General features: G+C 41.0%; 1 protein-coding gene across 1 annotated transcript in view; it reads right to left on the reverse strand.

The window, feature by feature from the left end:
- LOC144061082 (serine protease HTRA1A-like) overlaps positions 1-24,789 on the reverse strand; it is a 33,308-nt gene that overhangs the window by 7,880 nt on the left and 639 nt on the right. The window contains exons 2-4 of the mRNA XM_077581150.1: positions 22,708-23,235; positions 15,491-15,590; positions 14,276-14,480 (exon numbers count right to left, since the gene is read on the reverse strand). Of these exons, the coding sequence (XP_077437276.1) occupies positions 14,276-14,480; positions 15,491-15,590; positions 22,708-23,235 (833 nt within the window). The remainder of the gene's footprint in view (positions 1-14,275; positions 14,481-15,490; positions 15,591-22,707; positions 23,236-24,789) is intronic.

A 24,789-nucleotide genomic window follows, 5' to 3' on the forward strand; every position in this document is an offset into this window, starting at 1 on the left:
ACACCCCTAATATATGAAATATGAAAAAAATAAAGTATTATATGCATATTAATAAATAGTGTTTACCTGGCATTTGAGTACACCGCATATAATGTTTTTTATTACTTTATTATAAATAAAAAAAAAAATTTAAACGGCCACCAAATAAATGCCTTTCCTTTATTAGAGACCTAGTACACATTGCAGTTGAACAACTAACCGGTTGAAAATACGTCTTCTATATTACATTGTAACATATTATTTATAAGAATTTTTTAGTTAATTTAATAATCATATAATGCATATTCTAGGATTTAATATTGCTTAACGTTGTTAGATTTTTGAGCAAATCATGTCATCATATGTGCACATTTTACATTTGAATATATATTACTTAGAAATAAGAAAAGACAGAATATAGTTTAATGCAATTATGAAAAAAAAAGAAAAGAAAAGAAAAATGCCTCCCACGAAGCAGCAATATAAGAAAAGACGATATGGTATTTTTGGAGAGAAAAAAATTCTGTTTACATTTTTAGATTTGTATAACAGTCTGTATTTTTGCTTTAATTGTTACTCTTTTGTCATTTTCTTTTGTTGTTATACAATTCCTATAAAGTTGGATTCTATTCTATGACGACCCCAATCAATCATGTACGATACAGTTACAAGTGTCTCATTTTGTCATTACGACATTTCACGTGGGGAAAAAAAACTCCACTGCGCACATCCCACACGACAACAATACCTCCCCCCCTTTCCCACAGCATCCCCGCAACTAGCGAGCAAAGCTAAAACGTTAGCCGTCGAGCTGACAACGCATTTCTGCATTGCTACTACACGTGCGTGGAAACAGATGGCTGGAAACTGAAAAAAAAAAAAAAAAAAAAAAAAAAAAGCTCGTGTAGGTAAATAATGACAGTGTGGCTAACTTAGTTACAAACCAAGGAGCGCGGCGGCTCGCGCTGTAGAAGCAGACACACAGAGAAAGGTTATATTTATCCTTCCACGCTTGGTGAAATCGTCTCATGCTGCTGGGAAGGCTGCAGTCAAAACCGCATCACGCTGCTGCCACTTTAGCAACGCGCTCACTTCTTGCATAAAGAAATAATAATAGGTGCTTTGGTGTTTAGTCTCGCAGAGGAAGTGGAGACACAACAAAAACAAATCGATCAAATTCGTTAATTAGAATTTGATTAATGGTTTACTCTGCATTTACGTACAGTTCAGTACTTAAAGGAGAAATCAAGTCAAAAATGTTCTTGGCAATAATATGTTATATGTGACTTCACTTGTCTAAACATGACATTGTGATTAATATAACATTTTTGGAATATGAGTTATGAAGCAAAATCCGTCTGTTTTTAATCCATCTCCGGGGGCGGCCATTTTGCCACTTGCTGTCGACTGAGGATGACAACAACCAATCGGAGCGCACCTGATTTCTGATTGGTTGTTACCTGACACCTGAGCAACATTGATGTCATCTTCAGTCGAGACAGCAAGTGGCAAAATGGTCGTCCCCTAACATGGATAAAAATGGCTGGATTTTGCGGCTTAACTCATATTCCAATAACGCAATATTAATCATATTTAGACTAGTGGGGCTGCATAGAACATATTGTCCAAAACATTTTTTGGTGGGTTTACTTCCCCTTTGGGCAGCAAAATCCACCGGCGGCCATTTTGCCACTTGCTGTCGACTGAAAATGACATCACAGTGCCTTTGGGCTGAGCTAGCGAATGGTTGGTCGTTTTACCAAGTGACACAAAACTCGGTGGAAATGTCTATTGTAGCAAAACCCATGAAAAACACAAAAGGACCCATGAACGAAATTAAACAGGAAGTTAGCTATTTTGGCTCCAAGCGGCCATTTTGAGTGAATTTCCTCAGATGATCCGAATCAGAAGCAGGTATCCTAGACAAATATATATATTTTTTTGCCTTTGCCTCTTTACAGTGGGCGGAGCATGCTGTTAAAGTTTGGCGATCATTTTGTTGATTTGCCAAGACAATTCTGTAAGCTAATAATAAATCACCCCCCCCCCCCACCACCAGTTTCACTGATCACCAGGATGCACAAAAAAGTCCCAAGCACCCATGATGGAAATTGAACAGGAAGTCAGCCATTTTGATTTGAAGCAGCCAATACAGACAATTTCCACAACCTCAGTTAGTGTTGTACAATATCTAGTTCTTACACCGCGATGTGGATCCGAGCTGAGAGACCGCCGCCTCCGCCGGGACATTGTGGCGTTGGTCTGGTCAACGCTGCGGTGTGAAAAGCAAACGTGATACCTGTACACGCAAACACACCGTGCGTGTGTGCGTGTGTAAAGCAGGCAGCCCTGATGGCATTTGACATGTGCAAACACAAACAGATGCCTGACATGTGTAGTAGAAGTCTCTACGGCAATAAAGGTACTGACAATTCTAAACCATTTGGGAGGCAAAAGTGTTTGAAATACTAATATATATTTTTTTAAATATATAAAGAAATGGGAGAGAAATCGGTCACAGAATAACTGAAACTCAAAATGTTTATATTTGCATGGCATTGAAGAATAAAAGCAATAGGGGTGTGCCCCCCCCCCCCCCCAAAAAAAAATCGCGATTCTCATGTAGTACTATTCAGAATCGATTTTAAATGTCCAAAAATGTATTTTAATTAAATTATTTTATGCTGTCTTGCCCTCGTTTGTGTGTGTCTTTATTGGGAGCGCTGTTCATGTTGTACCCGATTTGGCCACTTATGGGCAGTGTGGTTCCGGGCGTTCTGATACACCGTTAAGTTTTAGCCACATTAGAGAGCAGAAAGAAAAAAGTCACCATCAAGTTATTGCAATAAAACTTGTTTTTTAAGAGCATATACAATGTTAAGATGTTTCTCTGTATACATTCCTGAAGCGCTTTGTATGAACAGCCGTCCTTTTGAGTGATAAAAGTGCCGCAAATAGCGCGCTAATTAGCATTAGCGAGTCAGACTGGAGTAGATCATGACGATTCTTTGCACATCTACGTATAAATTGAAGCAGAAATCATTCTCAATCAAAAATCGATTCAAAATCCAATCGCAGACCCAAGAATCGGAATCGAATCGTGAGACAAAGATTTCCACCCCTACAAAGCAATGCAAAGTTACATCATCATTTGGGATGTAAGCCCACAAACGGTCCCAATAAAGATGAAAAAAAAAAAAAAAAAAAAGAAGGTGAAAATGTGCCAAATGCATCAGTTTATCGGCAACTTACGGCACTCAGGTGAGAAGCGCCTTTGGACAGTATCGCGGCGGCCAGTCAGCCAAGTGCCACAAGTTGTGGTAAACAGAGGAGAGAGCCGTGCCGTGACTCACTGCAGATCTTCAAGCCAGGATGCGCGCGCCTTTCACCCAAAGACACAAGCAGGGGATTGCAAGAAAAGCGCAAGATAGGAACAACGGACAGCACAAATTACAGGAAGAGAATGTGACACATGTGAGTCAAGTCCGCAAATGAAAAAAAAAAAACAAACAAAGCTGTCTAACCAGAGTCTGTATAAGGACGATGCACGGCGGTGAGTCACACGATAGAGGACATCTGGCAGTGTCGGAATTAACGTATTTTTGATTTTTTTCTCGGCAGCGGGAAGAAGTGGAACGTAAATAACAGAGGAACTTACTCGCGTTTGACGCACTGGACACATTTTCCCACCGTGAAAAGGAGACGTGGAATGAATGAGACGGATGGACAGATAAGCGGAAATGGTGGACTCCAGTCACATGACTTGACTTGGGACTAAATTGGCAAAAATTTATCAAAATAACTCGACTTGTATGTGAACTGTAATTCCTGTTTATATTTCTACATTTTAAAGATAATGTGTCATTTGATTTAATTTGTCTTAAACTGGACTAAACTCAGTTGTCCTAAACTGGAATGGACTCAATTGTCTTAACAGTTAAGACAATTGAGTCCAGTTAAGTCTTAACTGGACAGGACTATGTTGTCCTAAATTTGATTGAAATCTGTTGTACTAAACCGGATTGGAATCACTTATAAACGGGGCTGCACTCTGTTGTCCTAAACTAGAATGGACTCTTTATGTAAACTAGAAAAGATTCACGTGACCTACATGGAACTGAAGTCTCTTGTCCTAAACTCATTCTGTTGTTCAAAACTGGACTACGCTCTGCTGTGCTAAACTGGACTAGACCCAGATGTCCTAAACCGAACTGCACTCTGTTTTCCAACACTGGACCAGACTCGATGGACATGGTTATGTTTTCCTAAACTTGATTAGACTCAGTTGTCCTAAACTGGTCTTGGACTCTGTTTGATGTCAACTGGTCTAGACTCAAATGCGCTAAACGGGACTGGACTCTCTTTGACTAGGCTTTGATGTGCAGAACTGGATTGGACTCTGATGTCCTAAACCAGGGGTGGACAAACTCGGTCCTCCGGGGTCGGAGTCCTGCAGGTTTTAGATGTTTTCCTTCTCCAACACTGATATATGATCAGCTCATCAGCAAGCTCTGAATAACCCTGATAACGACCCTGTTGATTAGAATCAGCTTGTGTTGGAAGAGGGAAACCTCCAAAACCTGCAAGACTCTGGCCCTCGAGGACAGAGTTTGCCCGCCCTTGTCCTACACCAAACTGGACTCTGGTGTCCTACACTGAACTACACTCTATTGTTCTAAACCGAATACGATTATTTTTTTCCTAAACTTGGTTGAATTCATTTGTCCTAAACCAGACATTGACTCTGTTGTCAATGTGTTGTCCAAAACTGGACTAGACACACTTTGGACTGTATTTTATTGTCCGACTGGACATATTTGACACATGACTTAATCCAAGTGATGACTTGATTTGACTTGCTTGAAAGTTAGTGAGGATAACTGATATTCGCTACAGTATCTTGGGACTTGCTAGAAACTTGACGGTTCAGACTGGAGACCTACTTATGACTTGCACATATGTGACCTACTCCCGCCTCTGCAGGTACGCAGCTGCCATGGAAAAGAAGAGCATCTGTGTTAAACGTTTTTTTTTTTGTTTTTTTTTTGGTGAGGTTGCCTCAAGGCACCGTTAAAAAGCAACGATACTAACTCCTGTTTAATGGAAGCCAGCCGCAAATGCAAAATCTTTGTTTATGTGGCACAATGGGCAAACGTCTCAGTAGACTTGCGTTATAGTGATGCAGTAGACTATTTTGTCCTGAATTGAACAACTCTAAAGTGGACTGGAGTCTTTTGCTTTAAACTGGACCCACTTGTGCTAATCTGGACTGTATTCTGTTGTCTTAAACTGGACTAGACTCACTTGTCTTGCACTGGACCATACTCTGTTGTTCTAAACTGAACTGGACACGCTTGTCAACAACTGGACTGGACTCGGTTGCCCTAAACTGGACCCACCACTCCTAAATTCTACTGAACTCTTGTCCAGAGTATCCATTTGTCGTAAAGTGTACTATGCACTTCAGCTTCTAAACTCTGTAGTCCTAAACTGGAATGGACCGCTTGTCCTAAACAGGACCATAATATGTTTTTTTACAAACAGGACTCTGCTCTTATAAACTGGACTTTGTTGCCCTAAACTGGACCCACCATTCCTAAATTCTACTGAACTCTTGTCCAGAGTATCCATTTGTCGTAAAGTGTACTATGCACTTCAGCTTCTAAACTCTGTAGTCCTAAACTGGAATGGACCACTTGTTCTAAACAGGACCATAATCAGTTTTTTTACAAATTGGACTCTGCTCTTATAAACTGGACTAGACTCTGTTGTCCTAAACAGGACAGTAATCTGTTTTTATAATCTAGACTCCGTTTTTTTTTAAAACTGGACTAGACTCTGTTGTAAACTGGACCAATTGTCCTCAACTGGACTGTACTGTATTGTCTTAAACTGGACACTACTCTGTTGTCCTAAACTGGACTCTACTCGGTTGTTCTAACCTGGACTGTACTCGTTGTTCTAAATCAAGCTGTACTCGGTTGTCCTGAATTCGACTTGACCCACTTGCCCTAACTCAGGGTTCCAATTCCGGTCCTCGAGGTCTGGAGTCCTGCAGGTTTTAGATGTTTCCGCCTACCAACACACCTGATACTTAAGATCAGGATCCTTCTTAGGCATGCTGATCATTTGATTAGATGAATCAGGTGTGCTAGTGGGTGTAAACATCTAAAACCTGCAGGACTCCGGACCTCGAGGACCGGAATTGGTGAACCCTGCCCTAACTGGACATCATGCATCTGTAGTCTATTTATTTAGAAATACTATAACAGGCCAAATGTACATTCAGCGTCCTAGAACAACACACAAGCGTCCCAGGTGTTAGTCAGAGCCGCCCTCACACCACGGTCACAAAGCTAAGCTAGTCTGGCCACGCTAAAGTTGTTGACACGGGCGCATAAAAGCACTTGGGGTTTCCTTCCATGTGGAGCTGCTAAAGGTCCAGCAGTTCACATAAGAGCAAACATCTGCGTTTGATGTGTTCAAGCTCTGGCGATACGCCGCAAAAGAAAACCCTTTGAACTTCCCAAATCACAATGATGAGAAGGAGATGAGGCATGGTGTGGCCATTTTCTTTACCGTCAGACGTGTACTTATGCGGACCACTTAAGTGACGCTGACCGGCCACATGTGACCCTGAGCGTGGGCGGACACTGTATGTGGACGAGCATATGTGGACATGTGTAGGTTTCAGAATGAGTAACGGCTGGGAGGGAGATTTTATATGCCTGACTCAATTATAATGTACTTGAGAGGCATCTTTGTGGGATTTGTTATAATCTCACAAAGGGGGCCCCCGAGTGTTACGGTAAAAGCAAGAGCGCGACCAATCCTTAGCTGAAAAACGTCATGCCTCCGCTCAAGTAGATGCCTCCTTTTTCAATCATCAGAAATGGAACAGCGGGTAGGCAGTCATGCATCCCCTTTGCCCCTTGTAACAATTCTGCCGACTACTCAATAGACAGCAGGGCCACCCGTTCACAAGGCTTCGTAAAAATAAAAACCTTCCCTCAAATAGATGCCTCCTTTTATCATTTTAGTAAATTAAGTAACAGGTAAGTAGTCAGTCCTTGTAACAATGCTGTCCAGTTGTACAAATAAATATTGAGTTGTCCACTCAAATGAACACCCCCATCTTCCCTTCAGAAAGTAACAACTCCTAAAAGGTCTCCTCTCGAATAGATGCCTTAAAAAAAAAAATCGCTTTAGTAAATCAAATAACAGGTTAAGTAGTCACGCTTTCCCTTTCTTCTTGTAACAATTTTGCCAACTAATTAATAGACAGAAGGTTCAATCCATTCGCATGACTTTGTAAAACTAAAGGCCTCGCCTCAAACAGATGCCTCCTTTTATCGCTTTAGTAAATTAAATAACAGGTAAGTAGTCATGGATTGCCTTTCTCCTTGTAACAATTCTGTCCAGTTGTACAAATAAATATTGAGTTGTCCACTCAAATTAACACCGCCTTCTTCCCTTCAGAAAATAACAACTCCTAAAGGTCTCCTCTCGAATAGATGCCTTTAAAAAAAAAAATTTGCTTTAGTAAATCAAATAACAGGTTAAGTAGTCACGCTTTCCCTTTCTTCGTAACAATTAATCAATGGACAGAAGGTTCAACCCATTCACATGACTTTGTAAAAACAAAGGCCTCGCCTCAAACAGATGCCTCCTTTTATCGCTTTAGTAAATTAAATAACAGGTCAGTAGTCATGGATTGCCTTTCTCCTTGTAACAATTCTGTCCAGTTGTACAAATAAATATTGAGTTGTCCACTCAAAGTAACACCTCCGTTTTCCCGTAAGAAAAAAAAATCGACTTGTAAATGCCTCCTCTCAAATAGATGCCTCATTTGCCGCATCCCAGTGGAGCAAAGGTTATCCATTGCCTTCCTCCTTGTAAAAATTCTGTGTCGCCCATACACAACATTTGTGAAAATAAAGACCTCCCCTCAAATTGACGCCTTCTCTTTTCCCCTCAGAAAAAAAATTATCAAATTCCATTTCCAATCCTTTAATTTCTCTGTCAACAAATCGACAGACACCCAACCCAAGCATTTGAATTTGGGTGAAGCCTCCTTCAGATTAACGTCTCTCTCTACATTTCGGTGAACGACTTATAATAATGTAATGACTCAGTAGTGACTTAAGATGAGCTAAGCGCTAATAACCACGGTATCATGGTGGTTAAGTCGTTCCCGTCCACTAGAATGTCAAAAAGTTGAATCGGACCCACACAGAGAGCGTGCGAGTGTTAAATTTAGCCTCTTTTATTCTCGGAATTTAGAACCACTTTGGTTTGCACGGGACAAGAGATGAGAAGATGAGCAAAGATGGGGTCAATGAGAGGGAGAAATTCAAGTGATTCATTCTTCTTGGCCTGTCTGTGAAGGTCTTTCCACTGGCAAACACACTTGCAGCCTTCCATGTCCCTGCTGAGTCGTCTTCCACTCACACATATACAGTGCACACATACTTTTTGTCCACAGCCACTGATTATCCAGGGATGTAATGTCAGAATCTCGTATTTCCGCAGGAAACCTTTACCCGATTTTAGCAGATAACGAGATAATGGCCGAAGCACATTTCATATACGGACACAGGATCTTTTTTTTTTTTTTCTCTCTCTGCAAATAAACGCAGACATGTTTCTTAAAGCGTCTTCAGAAAACCGAAACCAGCACCCGGCAAATTTCCCACACAGAATGTTGGGTTTATAATGATAGGTGGAAACACACTGTGCAGTTCCTGTAGGCACTGCAATGCAAAGATGAGGCGCTGATACTTGGACGGTGGCGATTCACTTCCGTTCTGCCCTTTGATATTATTTACAGCGCATTTTTAAAAAGTATTCACAACATTTAATTTTGGAACTTTGGAAGTTCTTGGTGCTTGTATACTGAAAATTAAGGCATTCTATTGGATGCAAAACATGCTCATTAGGGGAAAAAGGTGTTTGTTCTTTGGTCATTTATAATTAGCCTGTTAGCACGCTACTGACGCAAGGCAACTGAAGAGCAAAAAAAAAAAAGTCTCACTGTAACAGTATATACTCTCTTGTTTGTCTTTTTGTCCAAGTTATTGACTTCCGAGAGAAAAAACTAAAAAAGTAATGACTATAAATCGAACAACGTCAGCTAATAGTTAGCTGCTAACGAGCTTGCTTACTTTCACTAGACATCAGCAGAATTACACCATAAATCCTTGAATCCTAAACATAAACATGCTTAAAAATGTATCTATTTATTAATTTTGCAATAAACAGAGCCCTATTCTTCTTTGAATTAATGTATCAATTAATGTTAGCGTTGCGCTAAGGAGTAAGAAAGGCAGCTAAGCTAATGTTAGCCAACAGAGTGGGGACACAGGGTTTTTTCCCCTAAACTCAGTTGCTAATGCCTGTCTTTTTTTTACATTTACTGTTGAGGAAGGCAAATTTCAAAGAATAAGGAATAAAAAAATCAGATGATCTTAGCTAGCATTTAGCTCACTTTCACTGAATTTCCGCAAAATTCTTCATATCCAAAACATAAAATCCAACTACCTCTGATTCCAGAAACATACCAAGCAGCTAAGCTAATGTTAGCTGGTGAGTGGAAGCAAATATAGCGTTTAAGTCATCCAACTATTTTCTCTGTATACCCAGTTTTTTGTTTGTCTTCTTGGGCAATTGATTAACTTTTGAGAGGGACAAATCCCAAAGAATAATAAACAGAATTGGTTTAGCTAGCCTTTTAGCTGCTAGCAAGCTTTCCTCACTTTCAATGAATTACAGCTTTATTGTATCAAGAACCATAAAATACTCAGTAATTTATGCTATTTTATATACTTTTTTGGGGACAATGCACATATGTCATCAGTTGATGCGAACACTGAGCTAAGATCAACACCGAGCAGCTAAGCTAATATTAGCTGACAAGCGCAGGCAAACTATAGCCATTTCATCATTTCATTATCCGTGTTTTTTCTCCCTGTACTCGGTACAGTTTCTTTCAACATGTGCACCGTCCTGGCCAAACGTTTGCGGCTTTATTCCGCTAGTAAAATCATGTTTGGCCTTCACAGTGAGAAAAGCTAAGCTATGCTGCAGAAGCCAGCCTGTAAAATGCTATTCCACGCTATTATAAATCGACGCTTTCAAAACTTTCTGGGCTTTCATCGCACGTGATTAAAATCCAAGCTGCTAAACGAGTGAATGTATCCACTTGGAGTGAAATAATGATATGATACGAGTCTTTATTGCGCATTGCCACGTGCCACGGTGCTCACGGTAGCCCTCAAAGACGACAAAGACCATCCGTTTTCTAGGCCAGCTGACCGCATTTCTGCCTCCCCCCCCATCCCCTGTTTCCCAACCCCCTTCCCCTCCAAAAAACAACCCACCCCCCCTCCTCTTATTCCCGTATCCTCTGAAGTTCCAGACGTAATGTATTCCCCAGAGTTTAAGGGCTTGACCGCAAACCTCGGCAATGGAATACGGTCCACTTTCACCAATGGACGAAGAGACAAAGAAGTCTTTGCCTTTAACACGGGGTTCTCAGTTTACGACGGTCCCGACATTTGAGGTTATGAACGGGGCGCAATAAACCAGTTTGCATAGTGGCGGAAGAATATGCGGTAAGACACGCTCGGTTGGCATAACTTACTCGTTTTCATTGCATTGTTTTACATTTATGGACTGCATGTGTTTTTCTTATAAATATTTACAGTAAATATGACTTCACTACTGCATTAGTAAATAGATAGACTCTGGCACACATTCAGCTATTAGCATTCAGCTATTAGCATTCAGCAATTAGCATTTAGCAATTAGCATTCAGCTATTAGCATTCAGCTATTAGCATTCAACAATTAGCATTCAGCTATTAGCATTTAGCAATTAGCATTCAGCTATTAGCATTCAGCTATTAGCATTCAGCTATTAGCATTCAGCTATTAGCATTCCCACGCAATTTCTGCAGAAATTGCACTTGTCTACAGTCTAGTTAAAAGTAATACTGTTAAGTCATGCAATGGAATGCAACAGCAGTCAAATGCAATTCGAGTTCTCTCTGGCGTCAGCGAGGACACCACCGCCATCCTTCATCCTTCATCTTCGTCATGTCTCCACAACAAAAACAAATATAATGACAGCGCCGGTGTCAGATGCAAGACGACCCGAGCAGGAAAGCCCCCAGAGGGAAAAAAAAAAAAAAAAAAAAAGCCTGTCATCAAGCGCTTCTGCTGCCCCGCTGCAGGCCTTCATTACAGGACGAGTCGGGAAAAAAACAAACAAACAAGAAAAACAAAGCCGCTCGTTCGCAGGAGAAGAAGACACTCAAGTGTCAAGTGCAACGCTTTGTTTGTACAATTACTTTGTACTAACCACTTACTATGAAAATTAATTTGATAACTTCATTGCCTGCTTCCTCAGCACAGGTGATGTCATCCTTACTTGACAGCAAGTGGAAAAATTCGTTCTTAAAGGCATTAATTGTACGGGAGAAATAATGAAGTATTCAAATTCATTCTGGACAAAATATGAACTTTTTACTGCTGAAAATGTCTCTGAGTCAAGTAATTTAAGTAGTTGAAATACATCTTTTATACTTAAAACATTACTGTTAAAAATGCACTTCCAAGGAAGTATTGGCAAAACCACTTGTCATTTTTATGTGTAGCGGTGTTAACGTCTTCTGACAGTAGCAAAGTTACTTGTAATCTAACTTAGGTATTTTTAAAACCAAGTAATCAACTGAGTAACTTAGTTACTTTTTCAAGGTAACCGTGGCAAAACTGGTGATCTCTCAAAACCACTTGTCATTTTTATGTTTAGCGGTGTTGTTAGCGCCTACTGACAGTAGTGAATAAAGTAACTTGTAATCTAATTTAGCTACTTTTAAAACCAAGTAATCATATGAGTAAATAACTTTTACAAGGTAACTGTGGCAAAACTGGTGATCTCTCACATTAAAAAAAAAAGTTTAAGATGTAAAAAAAAATGGGTTGGCGTGTACCCCACAGAACACCCTGGCCTGCCGCCATGTATTCCTGCATCGTAGCATTAGCATGTCGCGTGAATGCCTCGTGTCCAGCAGACGGGGAAATAAACCCAGACAAGATAGAGTGAGCGAGCGATCGCAAAGTCTATGCGTTGTTGTTTTAATGCTCTTTTTTTCCAGCGGTAAGTGTAAGCCTGTGAAATTTCGCCGGCTGAGTGGCTAAGCGCCGCTGCCTTATAACAACCACTGGGTTCGTGTGTTGGCACGGGGCCTTCCTGTGCTGAATTTGCATGTTTTCCCCCTGCACTTGTGTGGCTTCTACAGCTTCCAAAAACACGCTAGGTTCACCAAAGACTCTAATTTATCTTCACGGTTTACATAAACACTTATGTAAACATTGAGACGGTCATTTTTTATAATGCTTGTCCTCGTTAGAGTTGCGATGGAGTTTCAAACACGGAACCTCAGGACTGTGAGGCAGACAAGTTAATCACTCGGCTACTGCTAAGTTAACTGTGTGTTCTCATGTGGACATAAAAAAGACAAAAGGCTAAAGGGGTTAGCTTTGAATTTTTTAATGTGGTGAAGTTAACATTGTGAATAAATGAGTGCTAAATTTTCATTTAAGGTTTGCGTATATCATTAACTCATTCACTCCCAGCCATTTTTACTGAAGCAATCCCCTTCGCTCCCGGCTGTTTATGGGAGCAAATGAGTTAAAAGAGACATATGCATTTTTCCGTGATTTATAAATTACATACCGTGTAAGCTGAAGGCGGAGTTAGCGCGTTACTACACAGCTACTTAGTGACTTTGAAGCTATAGTTTGCAATTTTTCCCCTAAAAAGGACTAGCAACAAATCTGGCAACTTGACTCGAGACTTCTATAGAGAAAAAGTATTCACTTTTCTGCGTTAGGGTTAGCAAAATGAATGTTGTTTGCATCAAACCACCACTGGCTAATTTTATCAAATTAACCCACATGCAAATTTATACCACAATTTTTTTTACCTTCTTAGGTGTTGTTAATGGTCAGTTAAAAAAAAAAAAAAGCTAAAAAAAAAATTAAAAAAAAGAACATTATGTCTTGGTCATAAAAGTATGAGTGGTTTATTGTTGTGACATTTTAATGCGGTTAACCTATTTTCCCACATTCGGAAGGTTGAAGTGTTACTTACAAAAACCTTGCCTGAACAGTTAATCAACATTTTACGATGTTTGAGCGTGAAAACAGAACAGTCACCAGATTTTCCTATGGAAGGATAAAATTGTTTCCGCCAAGCATACTTGAAACTGAAACAACAATTATTATTAAAAACAGGAACGTCTGTGTATTTTCTGCTTAAATTCGACTGAAAGCAACGATCAGGACTTAAAAAAAAAAAGCTCCTCCTCTTCTACTTCTTTTGGGCGGCACCTGCATTCTCACTTTACCCTCAGTCTGCCTTATTGTGATTTATCAGCAGCAGACAAACCAACCGTGCAGTTAAAATGAGGAATGACACAGCAGCGGGACCACGCGTTGATTTAGTTGACAAAGTTGACACTTTGAGAGTCCTGCACACGAAACTCGAGCTTCCTTGGTAATAATCACGATAGGTTCATGTATGGGTTTGTAACTTAACCTTCAAGAATCTACTGAAAGAAAACAGGTACTGTACGGAAAACGTCTAGACAACTCCAGGCATTAGGACAAGATAATTATATATATATAATTTAATAACAACGTAAAATAACAAAACATTACAATTATACCAGTAAAAACAATACATAAAAATAAAAATAACACCGGTTGTTCCTGCTGTACACACATTGGCCTCTGAGGGGCACTGTGGTCCCATGCTACATTGAGCACACATAAGATTAAGATAAAACAAGTAGAAGAAGAAAGTTGCAATTGAGCTTTAGTAATATAACTCGTTTTTACAGATTAGGAAGAATTGAGCTATTTGAGTATTGCTGTATTACCTGTCTGTATGTGTTACTGCAGAGTTTGCTTATGAATAGACGCTAATTTTCTCTTAGCCTGTTAATGGGGTTTTGCATTGACTGTTAGCATTAGCACTGGCGATGTTTCTAAAACAAAGGATGTACATTTGTAGCTTATTTGAGTGTTTTAAAACCTACTGTACAGTAGTGTTCATGCTAATTCCCAATATGCATCTATGACGTTTCACTTTATATATTAGCATTAAGCTAACTGGGCTTCCTTTGACAAAATTACCTGGTTTGGATTGAGGTTTTGGTGTTAAAGGGGGCTTCACCATATTCAAGTACCCAAGCGGGTTACCTCATAAAGAAAATGACATAACCACTCACCGGTGCCTCGATCTTGATGAGGGCGATGTCAGAGCGCTCGTCCACGTCCTTGATTTTGGCGTCGTAGATGGCGCCGCTCTGGAACTCCACCTTGACGCGGTGCTTGTTGGCCACCACGTGCGCGTTGGTCACGATCTGTCCGTCATCGGCAACCACGAAGCCCGAGCCGCTGGCCACGGCCACCTCGCGCTTGGAGTATGTCATCCTGACCGGGAAAATTTGTTTTGTTTTTTAAGTGTAAAAATCATAGCCTTGTCAATCCACATTTATGTTGTGGGTCAAACTGACCCATGTTATAACAAGTAGTAATTTTTGGGGGTGTTTTTTCAGCATTAAATTTCTTATGCTCAACTGAAGTTTAATCAATACATACAATAAAGTATCAACACTCCTTCAATGCTGTTTATTTAAGTTTGTGTGTACACTATTACTAATGAAATAATGGAAATGTTCCCATTGTAAGACTAATAATGGTTATCTTAACATGAATTTAAAAAAATCATTTTATGTCAGTTTATACAAAACAGATAAAAATGACAGCTTTTATCACTAGCATATAAATCCAGTGAAGAAGGTAGAACGAATTTGCAATGAGACAGAAGGGGTAGCATGCAAATGATGAACAGAAGGGTATCGAGCAGTGAGCCTTGAGGGACACCAAACTGCACCAAACTCGAATCTTTTCCGTTTTATTTTCTTCTATCACTTCAAAAAATATATTTTTTAATGTATATTTGGTTGCATGCATGTCTGCTCACTGCAAAACCACACGAATAAACCCAGAAAAGCTTCCCAGTGGAAAGTTTGCGGAAATTTCCTGGACGAGGACCAGAAAACCTCAGAAAACCTCCCCTTTGCAACTCCGGTGTCAAGGCAAACATAAGCAGCGGTGCTTTAAATGAGAGACAGATTGGAGAGGGATGACTCAGACTGGAGACACGTCGCAGCAGCAATAACGACACCAGGAGAAGCGACAGGCACGCAACACTGGTGACCGGCAAGGTGGGGGGGGGGGGGGGGGGGTGTTATTAAACAGGAAGCAGGAAGATGGATGATGAAAAAGACAAAATGTTTGGATAGGAAAGTGCTCGGGTGGTTGAGTACACAGGTGGGCTGTAAATTTGACAGCACTCACCCACACACACACACACACACACACACACACACACGCACACACACACGGAAAAGAAAACACACACAGGTGCTGCTTCTTACTTGCGGTAGAGCTCAATGTGAACCACAGCTGGCGCAATTTTCTCCACCACGTCGGCAATGAAGTTGTACTTGTGTCTCGGGCTGTCTGGGTTGTCCTGAGCTAGAAACGCAAAGTAGGACACACAAACGTTCACACACCTTGAATGCAAGACAATTCAACACAAACACAAGTCAAAAACCGACACGCTAAAGTGACGTAAGAATACAAACAAGTTGTCTTTGTCATAACACGGAAGGAAATGACAGTTCTGCTGCGGTGTAGACCGTCTCGCTCGGGTCCGACACACACTCACACGCTTACTCACACATTCACACACAAAAAATTGGATCGTTTTGTACAAAATAACCCAGATAGTTGGTTCAAATTGACCCAAGTAGTGGGTCGGTCCAATTTTTGACCAATATTGGGTTATTTTTGACCCAGCAGTTTTTAGAGAAGAAGGGTATGTAAACTTTCAAGCACAATTGTAAAAACTGTTATTTTTTAAATACAAAAAAGGGGTAATTTCAACAACCCAGAAATTTGGGTCAGTCGGTCGGTCCAATTTTTGACCAATACTGTGTTATATTTGAACTGTGAAAACGGCTCTTGTTCTTTTTTTGTGGATACAATAAATGGATATGTTTTTTATAAAACAACCCAGAAATTTGGGCCAAATTGACCCAAGTAGCTGGTCCGATTTTTTACCAGTATTGGGTTATTTTTGACCCAGCAGTTTTAAGAGTGTAGGGTATGTATAATTTTTCAAGGACAACTGTAAAAACTATTTTGTTTTTTTAAATACAAAAAATTGGGCCATTTTGTAGAAAACTGGAATTGACCCAAGGAGCAGCCGAGTCGATCCATTTATTTTTAGTTTTATAACCAATATTGGGTTATATTTGATCCAGCAGTTTTAAGTGTAGGGTATGTAAATGTTCGATCTATAAAAGTGTTGTTTTATTTATATACAAAAAAATAGGTTGTTTTGTTTAAAACAACCCAAAAAGTAGCGGGTCGGTACCATTTTTGACCCAACTAGTTTTAAGAGTGTAGGATACACTCTAAAAACAGTTGGGTCAAAAGTAACCCAATTATGGATTTAAAAAATCGACTTATCCACTTTATGGGTCAATTTGACCCAACTTTCTGGGTTGTTTTATACACCCAAGTAAAGGATCTGACCAATATTTATGAGTTGTTTTACGCTGAAAAACCCATTTCTTGACTCAAAATTGGGTCAAATCGACCCAAGTAGAGGATCGGTCCATTTTTTTTTACCCATAGTTGTTTTTTTGTTGTTGACCCAACTGTTTTTAGAGTGTATGTAAACTTTCAAGCACAACTGTAAATATACACGTATACACACAAACAGAACACACTCACAGAGTCACACACAAACACACATACTCTCTCACTCTGCTACACACAACACAAAATCCTACTTTTATTATTTCTCTCTCGCTTTCACATACAACACAGCTAGACTCACACACTCAATTAAACACTCACAACAACAATATACTTTCTACTGTCACACACTCACATAGCGAATATGCACACACACCGTCACACAACCCTGGCATTCCCAACCTTCACCTTATCTCCCCTACCTTGGTTTAACATATTCTACATTTCTTCTCGCGGTCCTCAAATACACCCTAATGTATAACAACCCCCAAACAACCGCGCCTTCATCCCAGCAAGCAAGCAGTCAGTCCTTGACGCAGACAGCGGCGGGCAAGTCAGGAAACGTTGCGAGGTACACCTGCTAATTAAGTTACGTACCCAGTCGACACTTTTAGCAGCGCTCCCCCTCAAAAACTTCGCCACGTAACAAGCGCCTTTGATACGCAAATATCAGTCATTACTTCCCCGGGTGGAGACAATTTGGAGTCAAAAGCCTCCCAGGACGGCGCGCTTGAAAGCACGGAGGTGTTCTGGTTCGGGTTGTAAAAGATGATAATTAAACAAAAATAGCCTGGACCTGCAGGGGGGGAATGATTTTCTTTTTATGATGGCTAAATCACTCTCACCCGACGACACGATTATATGTTTGGATGAACGAGGTAGATAAGACGGCACAAGTTGGGAATTTGAAATGTCAGAGAGCCGATGTGATGAAAAGAGTGCAGGAGACTTTTTTTCTTTTTACCTATCCACCACTTCAATCATCCGTCCATCTTTCCCTCCTCCCATTCATTATCCACCCTTCATCCATCTGTCTTTTAATTGACTCGTCTTCTTTCTCATCCATCCTTCATTTCACTCATTCATCTTTCATTCCTCCCATTCATTATCCACTCGTCCCGTAATCCACCCGTCCGTCAATGTCCTTCCACCCGTCCTTATTTTCTTCCCTCTTTCAATCCATCTTTCTATTCACCCATTCATCTTCCCTTGCTCCCATTCATTATCCACTCACCATCAATCGGTCCGTTAATCCAGCCATCTTTTCAGCCGTCTTTATTTTATTCCCTTCATCCCTCCTTCTCTCATTTCACTCATTCATCAATCTAATCCATCTTTACGCTCTTCCATCAATTCATCCGCCAAACGTTAATCTTCCGTCCCTCTGGTGCACTGCGACTAATTTTCAGTACAGTCAAAGGCGAAATAAGAAAAAGCAGCCTTTTCCCACACAAACATGGACACTCACTGCAAGCCCTCCTGTTACGTCGCGGGTCAAAGTGTCCCATTTGGAAAATTTTAAAGAAAAAAAATTGGTTCAACTTTGTTTGCTGGCCTACGGAAGAAGATTAGGGCCAGTGAAGAGAGAGAAAAAAGGTTTGGCAGGATTCGCACTTTATGCTCAGAATTCTCATTTTAAAGTCAGTTTTTGTAATTTTTTTAATATTAAGAACATTGCATTGTGTGCATTTATTTTTTATTAGAACGGGTCACATTGACCCATGAAAGTTGTTAAAGGCTGAAAACAAACTTTTTTTTTCTTTTTTTTTTTTACAATAATATGTTCTATGCAGCCCAGCCGTTTTAATCCATCTCAGGTGGCGGCCATTTTGCCACTCGCTGTCGACAGATGACATCCAATGTTGTTCAGCTCTCATGCAACAACCAATCACAGCTCAGCTTCAGAAAACAGGTGAGCTCTGATTGGTTGTTGCCTGTGCAACATAGATGTCATCTTCAGTCAACAGCAAGTGACAAAATGGCCACCCCGAGATGGCTAAAACGACTAGATTTTGCTTCATACCTCATATTCCAAAAATGCAGAGGTGGCAAATCCAGGTCCAGAAAGTAAAAACCCTGCCACAGTTTGGCTTTAGCCCGTGGTGCTAGCTAACTAGCTAGCTAATAGCTCCGAAGCAGTTAAACGAGCACCATGGGAGCTAGCTAGGGAGCTAGCTAACTAGGACCTGAGGCTAAAGCCAAACTGTGGCAGGGTTTTTACTTTCTGGACCTGGATTTGCCATCTCTGCAAAATAATATTAATCAGAATGTCATGTTTAGACGAGTGAGGTCAAGAAATATTTAAGGTTGACTTCCACTTTAAGAAGAAACAAACACAACATGCAGGAGGAGGTTTAAGCCCCAATCAGCTGAAAACAGAAATGTCTTTCTTCTTCCTCACACGGGTGGAAGAAGTCACGGAGGTCATCGTGTAACATCATCGCACCGCAAAACCTGTTCCGAATCGAGCCCTGTTTGTGATTATTGGGATCGTGCGTCCTCCGCGTGCGTGCAACGAGATCCAAAACAAATTCCTCATGTTGGCATTTCCAGCCGTTGTGTCGAAAAAACATTTGCAGCGTCTGGACTTTAGCTCTCGCCCAAAAAACACTCCCTCGCCCGGTTTCCTCACTCAACATCGGTCCTCATCATAATGCCTTTAAAATGTGCGTAAAAGCAAAGTTGGCCAATTTGGAGGGAATTTAATCCGCCGGGACGAAGCAACTTTTGGCCTAGTTTTCCCTGCCAAAAGCAGCACTTTGAGAATTTTACATTAACACCCTGACAAAAAGTGAGATCATGCAGTGTTGGGGCCGTTCCAGAGCACCTTAATAAAGAGAGTAGGGGGGGTAATTTGGGTCTAAACAGTCCTGCTTTGCTGTCAAACTTCCTTTCAACATGAAAATCTCCAGAGATGGAACAACAGCAACCGCGTTTTTCTCGCGCTGCCAAACAAAACCTTCCACGTTTCACTGCAGATGTGGAAATTCTCGCTGCAGGAGCTTCGCACGACCCAGCGGCCCTCGCCACAGGCTAGCCTGCGAGACCTCTCGCTCACGAGTGACAAACAAACGACGGGCCGCCCCGACCGCTGCGCCCGCACGCCTTTTTGAAGTGCGTGTTGAGCTTCTCCCCGAAACGACGGGTTGCTAATTTTGTGTTTTCCTCCCGAGGAGGGCCGGCGGCTTGCGATCAAAGGCAGACGTTCCGTCATGTGACTGCTGAGGGTGATTTACGGTTTGAGGGCAGCGGCGGAGCTTGAGAAGGAGACGCAGACTGAAAGGAGAGCGACGACTGGCTGGCCTTGGCTACGTTGGGCGCTGTGGGAGAGAACAGGTGTTGGATGCTCGCCATTCAAGTGCGCCTGCTTCGTGCATTGAGTCGAGAGTGACTCCAGTTTGTCAAAGAAATGTCAGGGTACAGGGTTAGTTTAGTGAAAGCGCTCTAGTGGAGGGATTCTTCCACTTTTTGATAGCAGGGAACCCCTTTAGTGCTGTCACTATCGAATATTTTTGGAACCGATTAATCTTTTGAATATTCAATCGACTAATCGGATTCATTTTAATTTCACATTACAATGCATTACAAAAGCAATTTTTTCCCCTTGATTACTGTTTATTAACAAGTGATTGGTGTTTATTCCGTACTTCTTTGATTTTTTTAATCACTGTACAAATACGAAAACTGAAGTTTCCGACGCTGTTTAAGTACTCTGAATGCACCATTTTGCTTGCGTGGCATTAGCAGCCAGCAAGTGTGTAGCGTATGTTATTCTGTTGTCCCTAAACTGTTTAAATTGCAATTAACTGTAAAACTAACACACGACAATAAGAATTACATCCACTGTATATTTAAATACAAAACATGTTTGATTTTCAAAACATCGCTAGCCTAGCGCTAATGCTAAAAGCGAAGGGAGTATCCTATTCAAAGGAATTAGGTGAGGGGGGGATAATTTTATGCATTAAACATATATTTTTAAATAATCGGCAGATTAATCGGTAATTGGTATTTTTTCTGCCAAAAATCGGTATCGGACTAAAAAAATGCATATTGGACGGGCCTTAAAACAGATGTTTGCAAATGTCTAATTTTGATACATAGTCAGTCTTCATTCATGAAGGACTACAGAAATCAGTGAACAATTACTGTTGACCTGCTGAAATCAGCGGATTTGGACAATTTTTTAAAAAAATGGCTAAAAACGATTACTCGATTATTAAAATAGTTGTTGATTAATTTGATAATGGATTAATTGATTAATTTTGACAGCACTAACCACTTTATAATGAAGAGATTTTCCCAAGGACAACTTCATAACCTTGACGTCGCAGTGTGTATCTGCGCAGGGGCTTGCTAGACTTTGTCTTGGTATTTTGAACAGCTTGGCTGCAGCTGTGGGCATGAACACAACCAGTTTAATTTGCCACAAATAGAAGTGGCTCCTCTCATTCCTATTAAAATTAGTGCATAACAGGAGCACAGTCCTTGGTGGGGCAGAAGGAGAAATTGATTTTTCTGAGTCCATGGAAGTACAAGCAAACCTGCACGGACGGATGAAGAATATGAGAGGTAGCTACTTGGAGACTGCCTTTCAAATTCCCAAACAAGCGGCTCTAGCATGGGCTAACTACAAATATAGAGCCCATAAAGTCAAGATGCCACTCTATTGATTCTTTTGAACGGGTCAATTCAACTATTACCTGTTTGGTAGAAAGTAAACAAACCATCGTCGACGGCTGGCATGCGTCGTTTCCTCTGACAACATAGCTACAAATTGAGAGTAGCTAATTAACGATAGCACAGTCAGTGTTGCCAACTTAGCGATTTGGATTGCTATATTTAGCGGCTCTAAGGCGACTAGCGACCTTAATTCCAGCAAAAGGAACAGACAACATGAGCAGAGATTTTCACAGTCTTCTCCAACTCAGAAGTTCCTCTGTAAACGCCTCTCACATGACATCCTAATGGAGTGCATCGCCACCATTTTATATAAAATAACATTCCTCCCTGCTCGGGTCATTGACTTTCTCGCAGCCGATGCGTTTTTGATCAAGCTGATGAAGTCCACGCGAGCGCCTCGTGGTGAACGTGCCCGCGTCGAGCTTTACATCATGACTTCATCCACGCAGTCAAAAGTTGAAAGAACATGTGCGACAACACAACAGAATAGCGAGCTTGTTGTCGTAACCGCGACAAGTTGGCACCGTGTGCCGCTGACTCCACTTCCAACCACAAACGTCCATTTATGAGCTCACGCTCGGCAGCCTTTTGTGTGGATTTAAAGAAAGGAAACGACACGGCGGGACGTCACCCTGAGGATATCTGAGCTAGGTTTAGTTTACTCAAGCCAAGCTGATGTTGTATTTGTGCATTATGTGACTAAGGTATACCTGCACAGTCTATAATGAGATCTGATACTAGATACTGTTCGATTTTTATTTTTAATGGTCACATGGGTTTGGTCATTTGGAAATGGAGTAAAAATAATAAAAAAATAAGGTAAAAAAAAAGTTGAAATATTATATATATATACACTGTATATATTTATTTGTTTTATATTATATAACTATTTCATTAAAAAATGAAAACAACAATCCATTTTCATTTGTTATATAAGTATTACTTAATTGACCAATTAGGTAATACAATATTATGCATATTTGAGATTTTTTTTGTACTTTATGTAAAAAATAAAATAAATACTACAATTTATAATACATTTATTCATAATATACAGATTTTGTGGAAAGATATTATCTTAAAGTAAAATAAATGTAATTGAAATTAATTTATTTTTTACTTTGTATTTCACAAGTATTTTAAGAGAAATCAAGCTCTTTTGAAAAAATAAATAATCTACCGACTATTTCACATTTTCATCTATATAAAACTGTGTTTTCACAAGTATTTTTCCCATTTACAACAAATTATTTAACCAATCCGAATGCTCGCTGGGCCTGACTCAAGAACGGCGCGGGACGCATGTGGCCCGCGGGCCATACGTTACCCCAACCCAAACCGCGCGGAAGAAACGTCGGTTTACCTTTCCCGCAGGCGCCGCGCTGAATGAAGATGACCGGCGGCTGCTGGAGCTTCTGCGCCCGGCGACTGACCATCTTCAGCTCGCAGACGTTCCGGTAGGACACTCCGTCGCTGCCGCAAACGGGCTCCACGGCTTTGCACGCGCAAATGCCCGTCTTGCTCCTCCGGCGCACGGTGGCCGTGTAGCCCACGCCGCCGGACACCGAGCACTCCAGGCCCTCTCCGCACACCGGGTCGCCGAGCTTGCCGCTGCCGCCGCACGCCTCGCCCTCGCCGGACGCGCACACCGGGCAGCACTGGCACGCGTCGAGGGTCTGTCCCGCCGGGCAGTCGCTGGACGGAGGTCGGGGGCACATGGACTTGTCGCAACGCGCCGGGCAGCCCACCACGAAGCGGCCGGAGCTTTGCGCGTCAACCGCCAAAGCCAGGATGGCGCACAGACACCAAAACATGATTAGACTTGAGGTGAAAACTTTTTCTTTTTTCAGTCCACTCGGTGTGCTGCGCTTGCGGTGTTGCCGGATGAGAGCTGAGGAGGAGTGAGATGGGAGAAAAGAAGCTCCAGCTCAGTTTACGCTCTGCTGGCTCACAGCCACTCTCTCTCTCTCTCTTTTTGGAACACCACAACAAGACTTCTGATTGGCTGAGCCTGCGTGACGTATCAAGTCAACCAACGTTGTCATTTGGACCAGGAATTGAACTTCAAAAGTGCTTTTGGTGTCCTCATCAGAATGACTGACTCGAAGGAGCGCACGCAACAGTCTCTTAAAAATCTTTAATTTTATACCACTTTTGTTATCCCAAGTGTCACACACACTATGTGCTCATTAAATGGGGAAACAAACTACAGGTATTCAAGTCACAGCCAGTTATGCGATATACGAGGCGTTTAAAGACTCCAGATTGATTGCCTTTGGTGTTTAATGGACATCAGGTCTGGTAAAAAGTGTTTTATTTATCAAATCGCTCCTCGTGCTCGTTTTACGGCTTCTTGTGGGAGAAATGAATGTGGCGCCTTAATCCGAGTACCGAGTTCTTCTGTAAAGTCGTAAATTAAGACTTGCGCTTTCCACCGCTTCTTGATCCTCATTAGGCCGGAGGGTTTGCATGGATGCCAGTCATGACTCAATTACGACAGTTGGGGGGGAAAATGGCGTTCATTATGTGGTGAAGGCTTAAAGCTGGTAAAAGTGGCCTTTGTGTTGTGTTGAAATAATTCTGTTTGATTGATAGTTGACATTAAAAGAGGCACAGAAAAAAATGGAAAAGTGACTTTTTAATTGTTTGTTGGCCTCTGGAGAGTGAGCCTGCCCACTTGTCAAATGTGAAATCAAACCACCAAGTATAATAATTAAATTATAAATTTTTTATTACTAATATATTCTAAGAAGAAGAAGCAACTTTCCCTTTGTAAACCCTTAAAACTGCTGCGTCAAAAACAACCCAATTTAGGTAAATACAAAATAAATAAATACAAATTGTACTGACTTGCAACTTGGGTCAATTTGCAAAATTTGGGGTTGTTAATGGTCTTTTTTATAGAAAACAACCCAGAAAGTTTGGTCAAATTGACCCAACTTTTTTTTTTTTTTTTAAACCAAAATCGTGTTATTTTTGACCCAGCAGTGTTAAGTGTGTATCCAATTGTGCACCCTTAAAACTGCTGGGTTATAAATTGGATGGACCCCCAAACTTGGGGCACTTGGGGTTGTTTTTGACTCAGCAAGTTTGAAGAGTATGATGTGACAATTTGGCTAATTTACAAAATGCTGCCCCGTACACCATGGTTCTTGTCTCATGACTTGGCAGTTAGGCTGGGTCAAAGGTCAAGAGTCACATTTAAGTGACGGTGCCTGAAAGCCAAAAGGTAAGCAGAGAGTTAGTTGCATTGGTTTTGGTTGGATGCACAAATTAACATCTGGCTCCCAGTCAACCTGAGATGTGATTTTTAGATTTTGTTACCCGTTTACAAAATATTTAATGACTTAACACCATCCTTTCTTGCTCATAACCTTATGTTCCAGAATCTTGGGTTGATGGTATGCCCTATCAGCACAAATTCAAATGTTTAAATCTTGACTTA

The sequence above is a fragment of the Vanacampus margaritifer genome, chromosome 12 (assembly GCF_051991255.1).
Source record: "Vanacampus margaritifer isolate UIUO_Vmar chromosome 12, RoL_Vmar_1.0, whole genome shotgun sequence".
In the NCBI taxonomy this organism is placed as follows: domain Eukaryota; kingdom Metazoa; phylum Chordata; class Actinopteri; order Syngnathiformes; family Syngnathidae; genus Vanacampus; species Vanacampus margaritifer.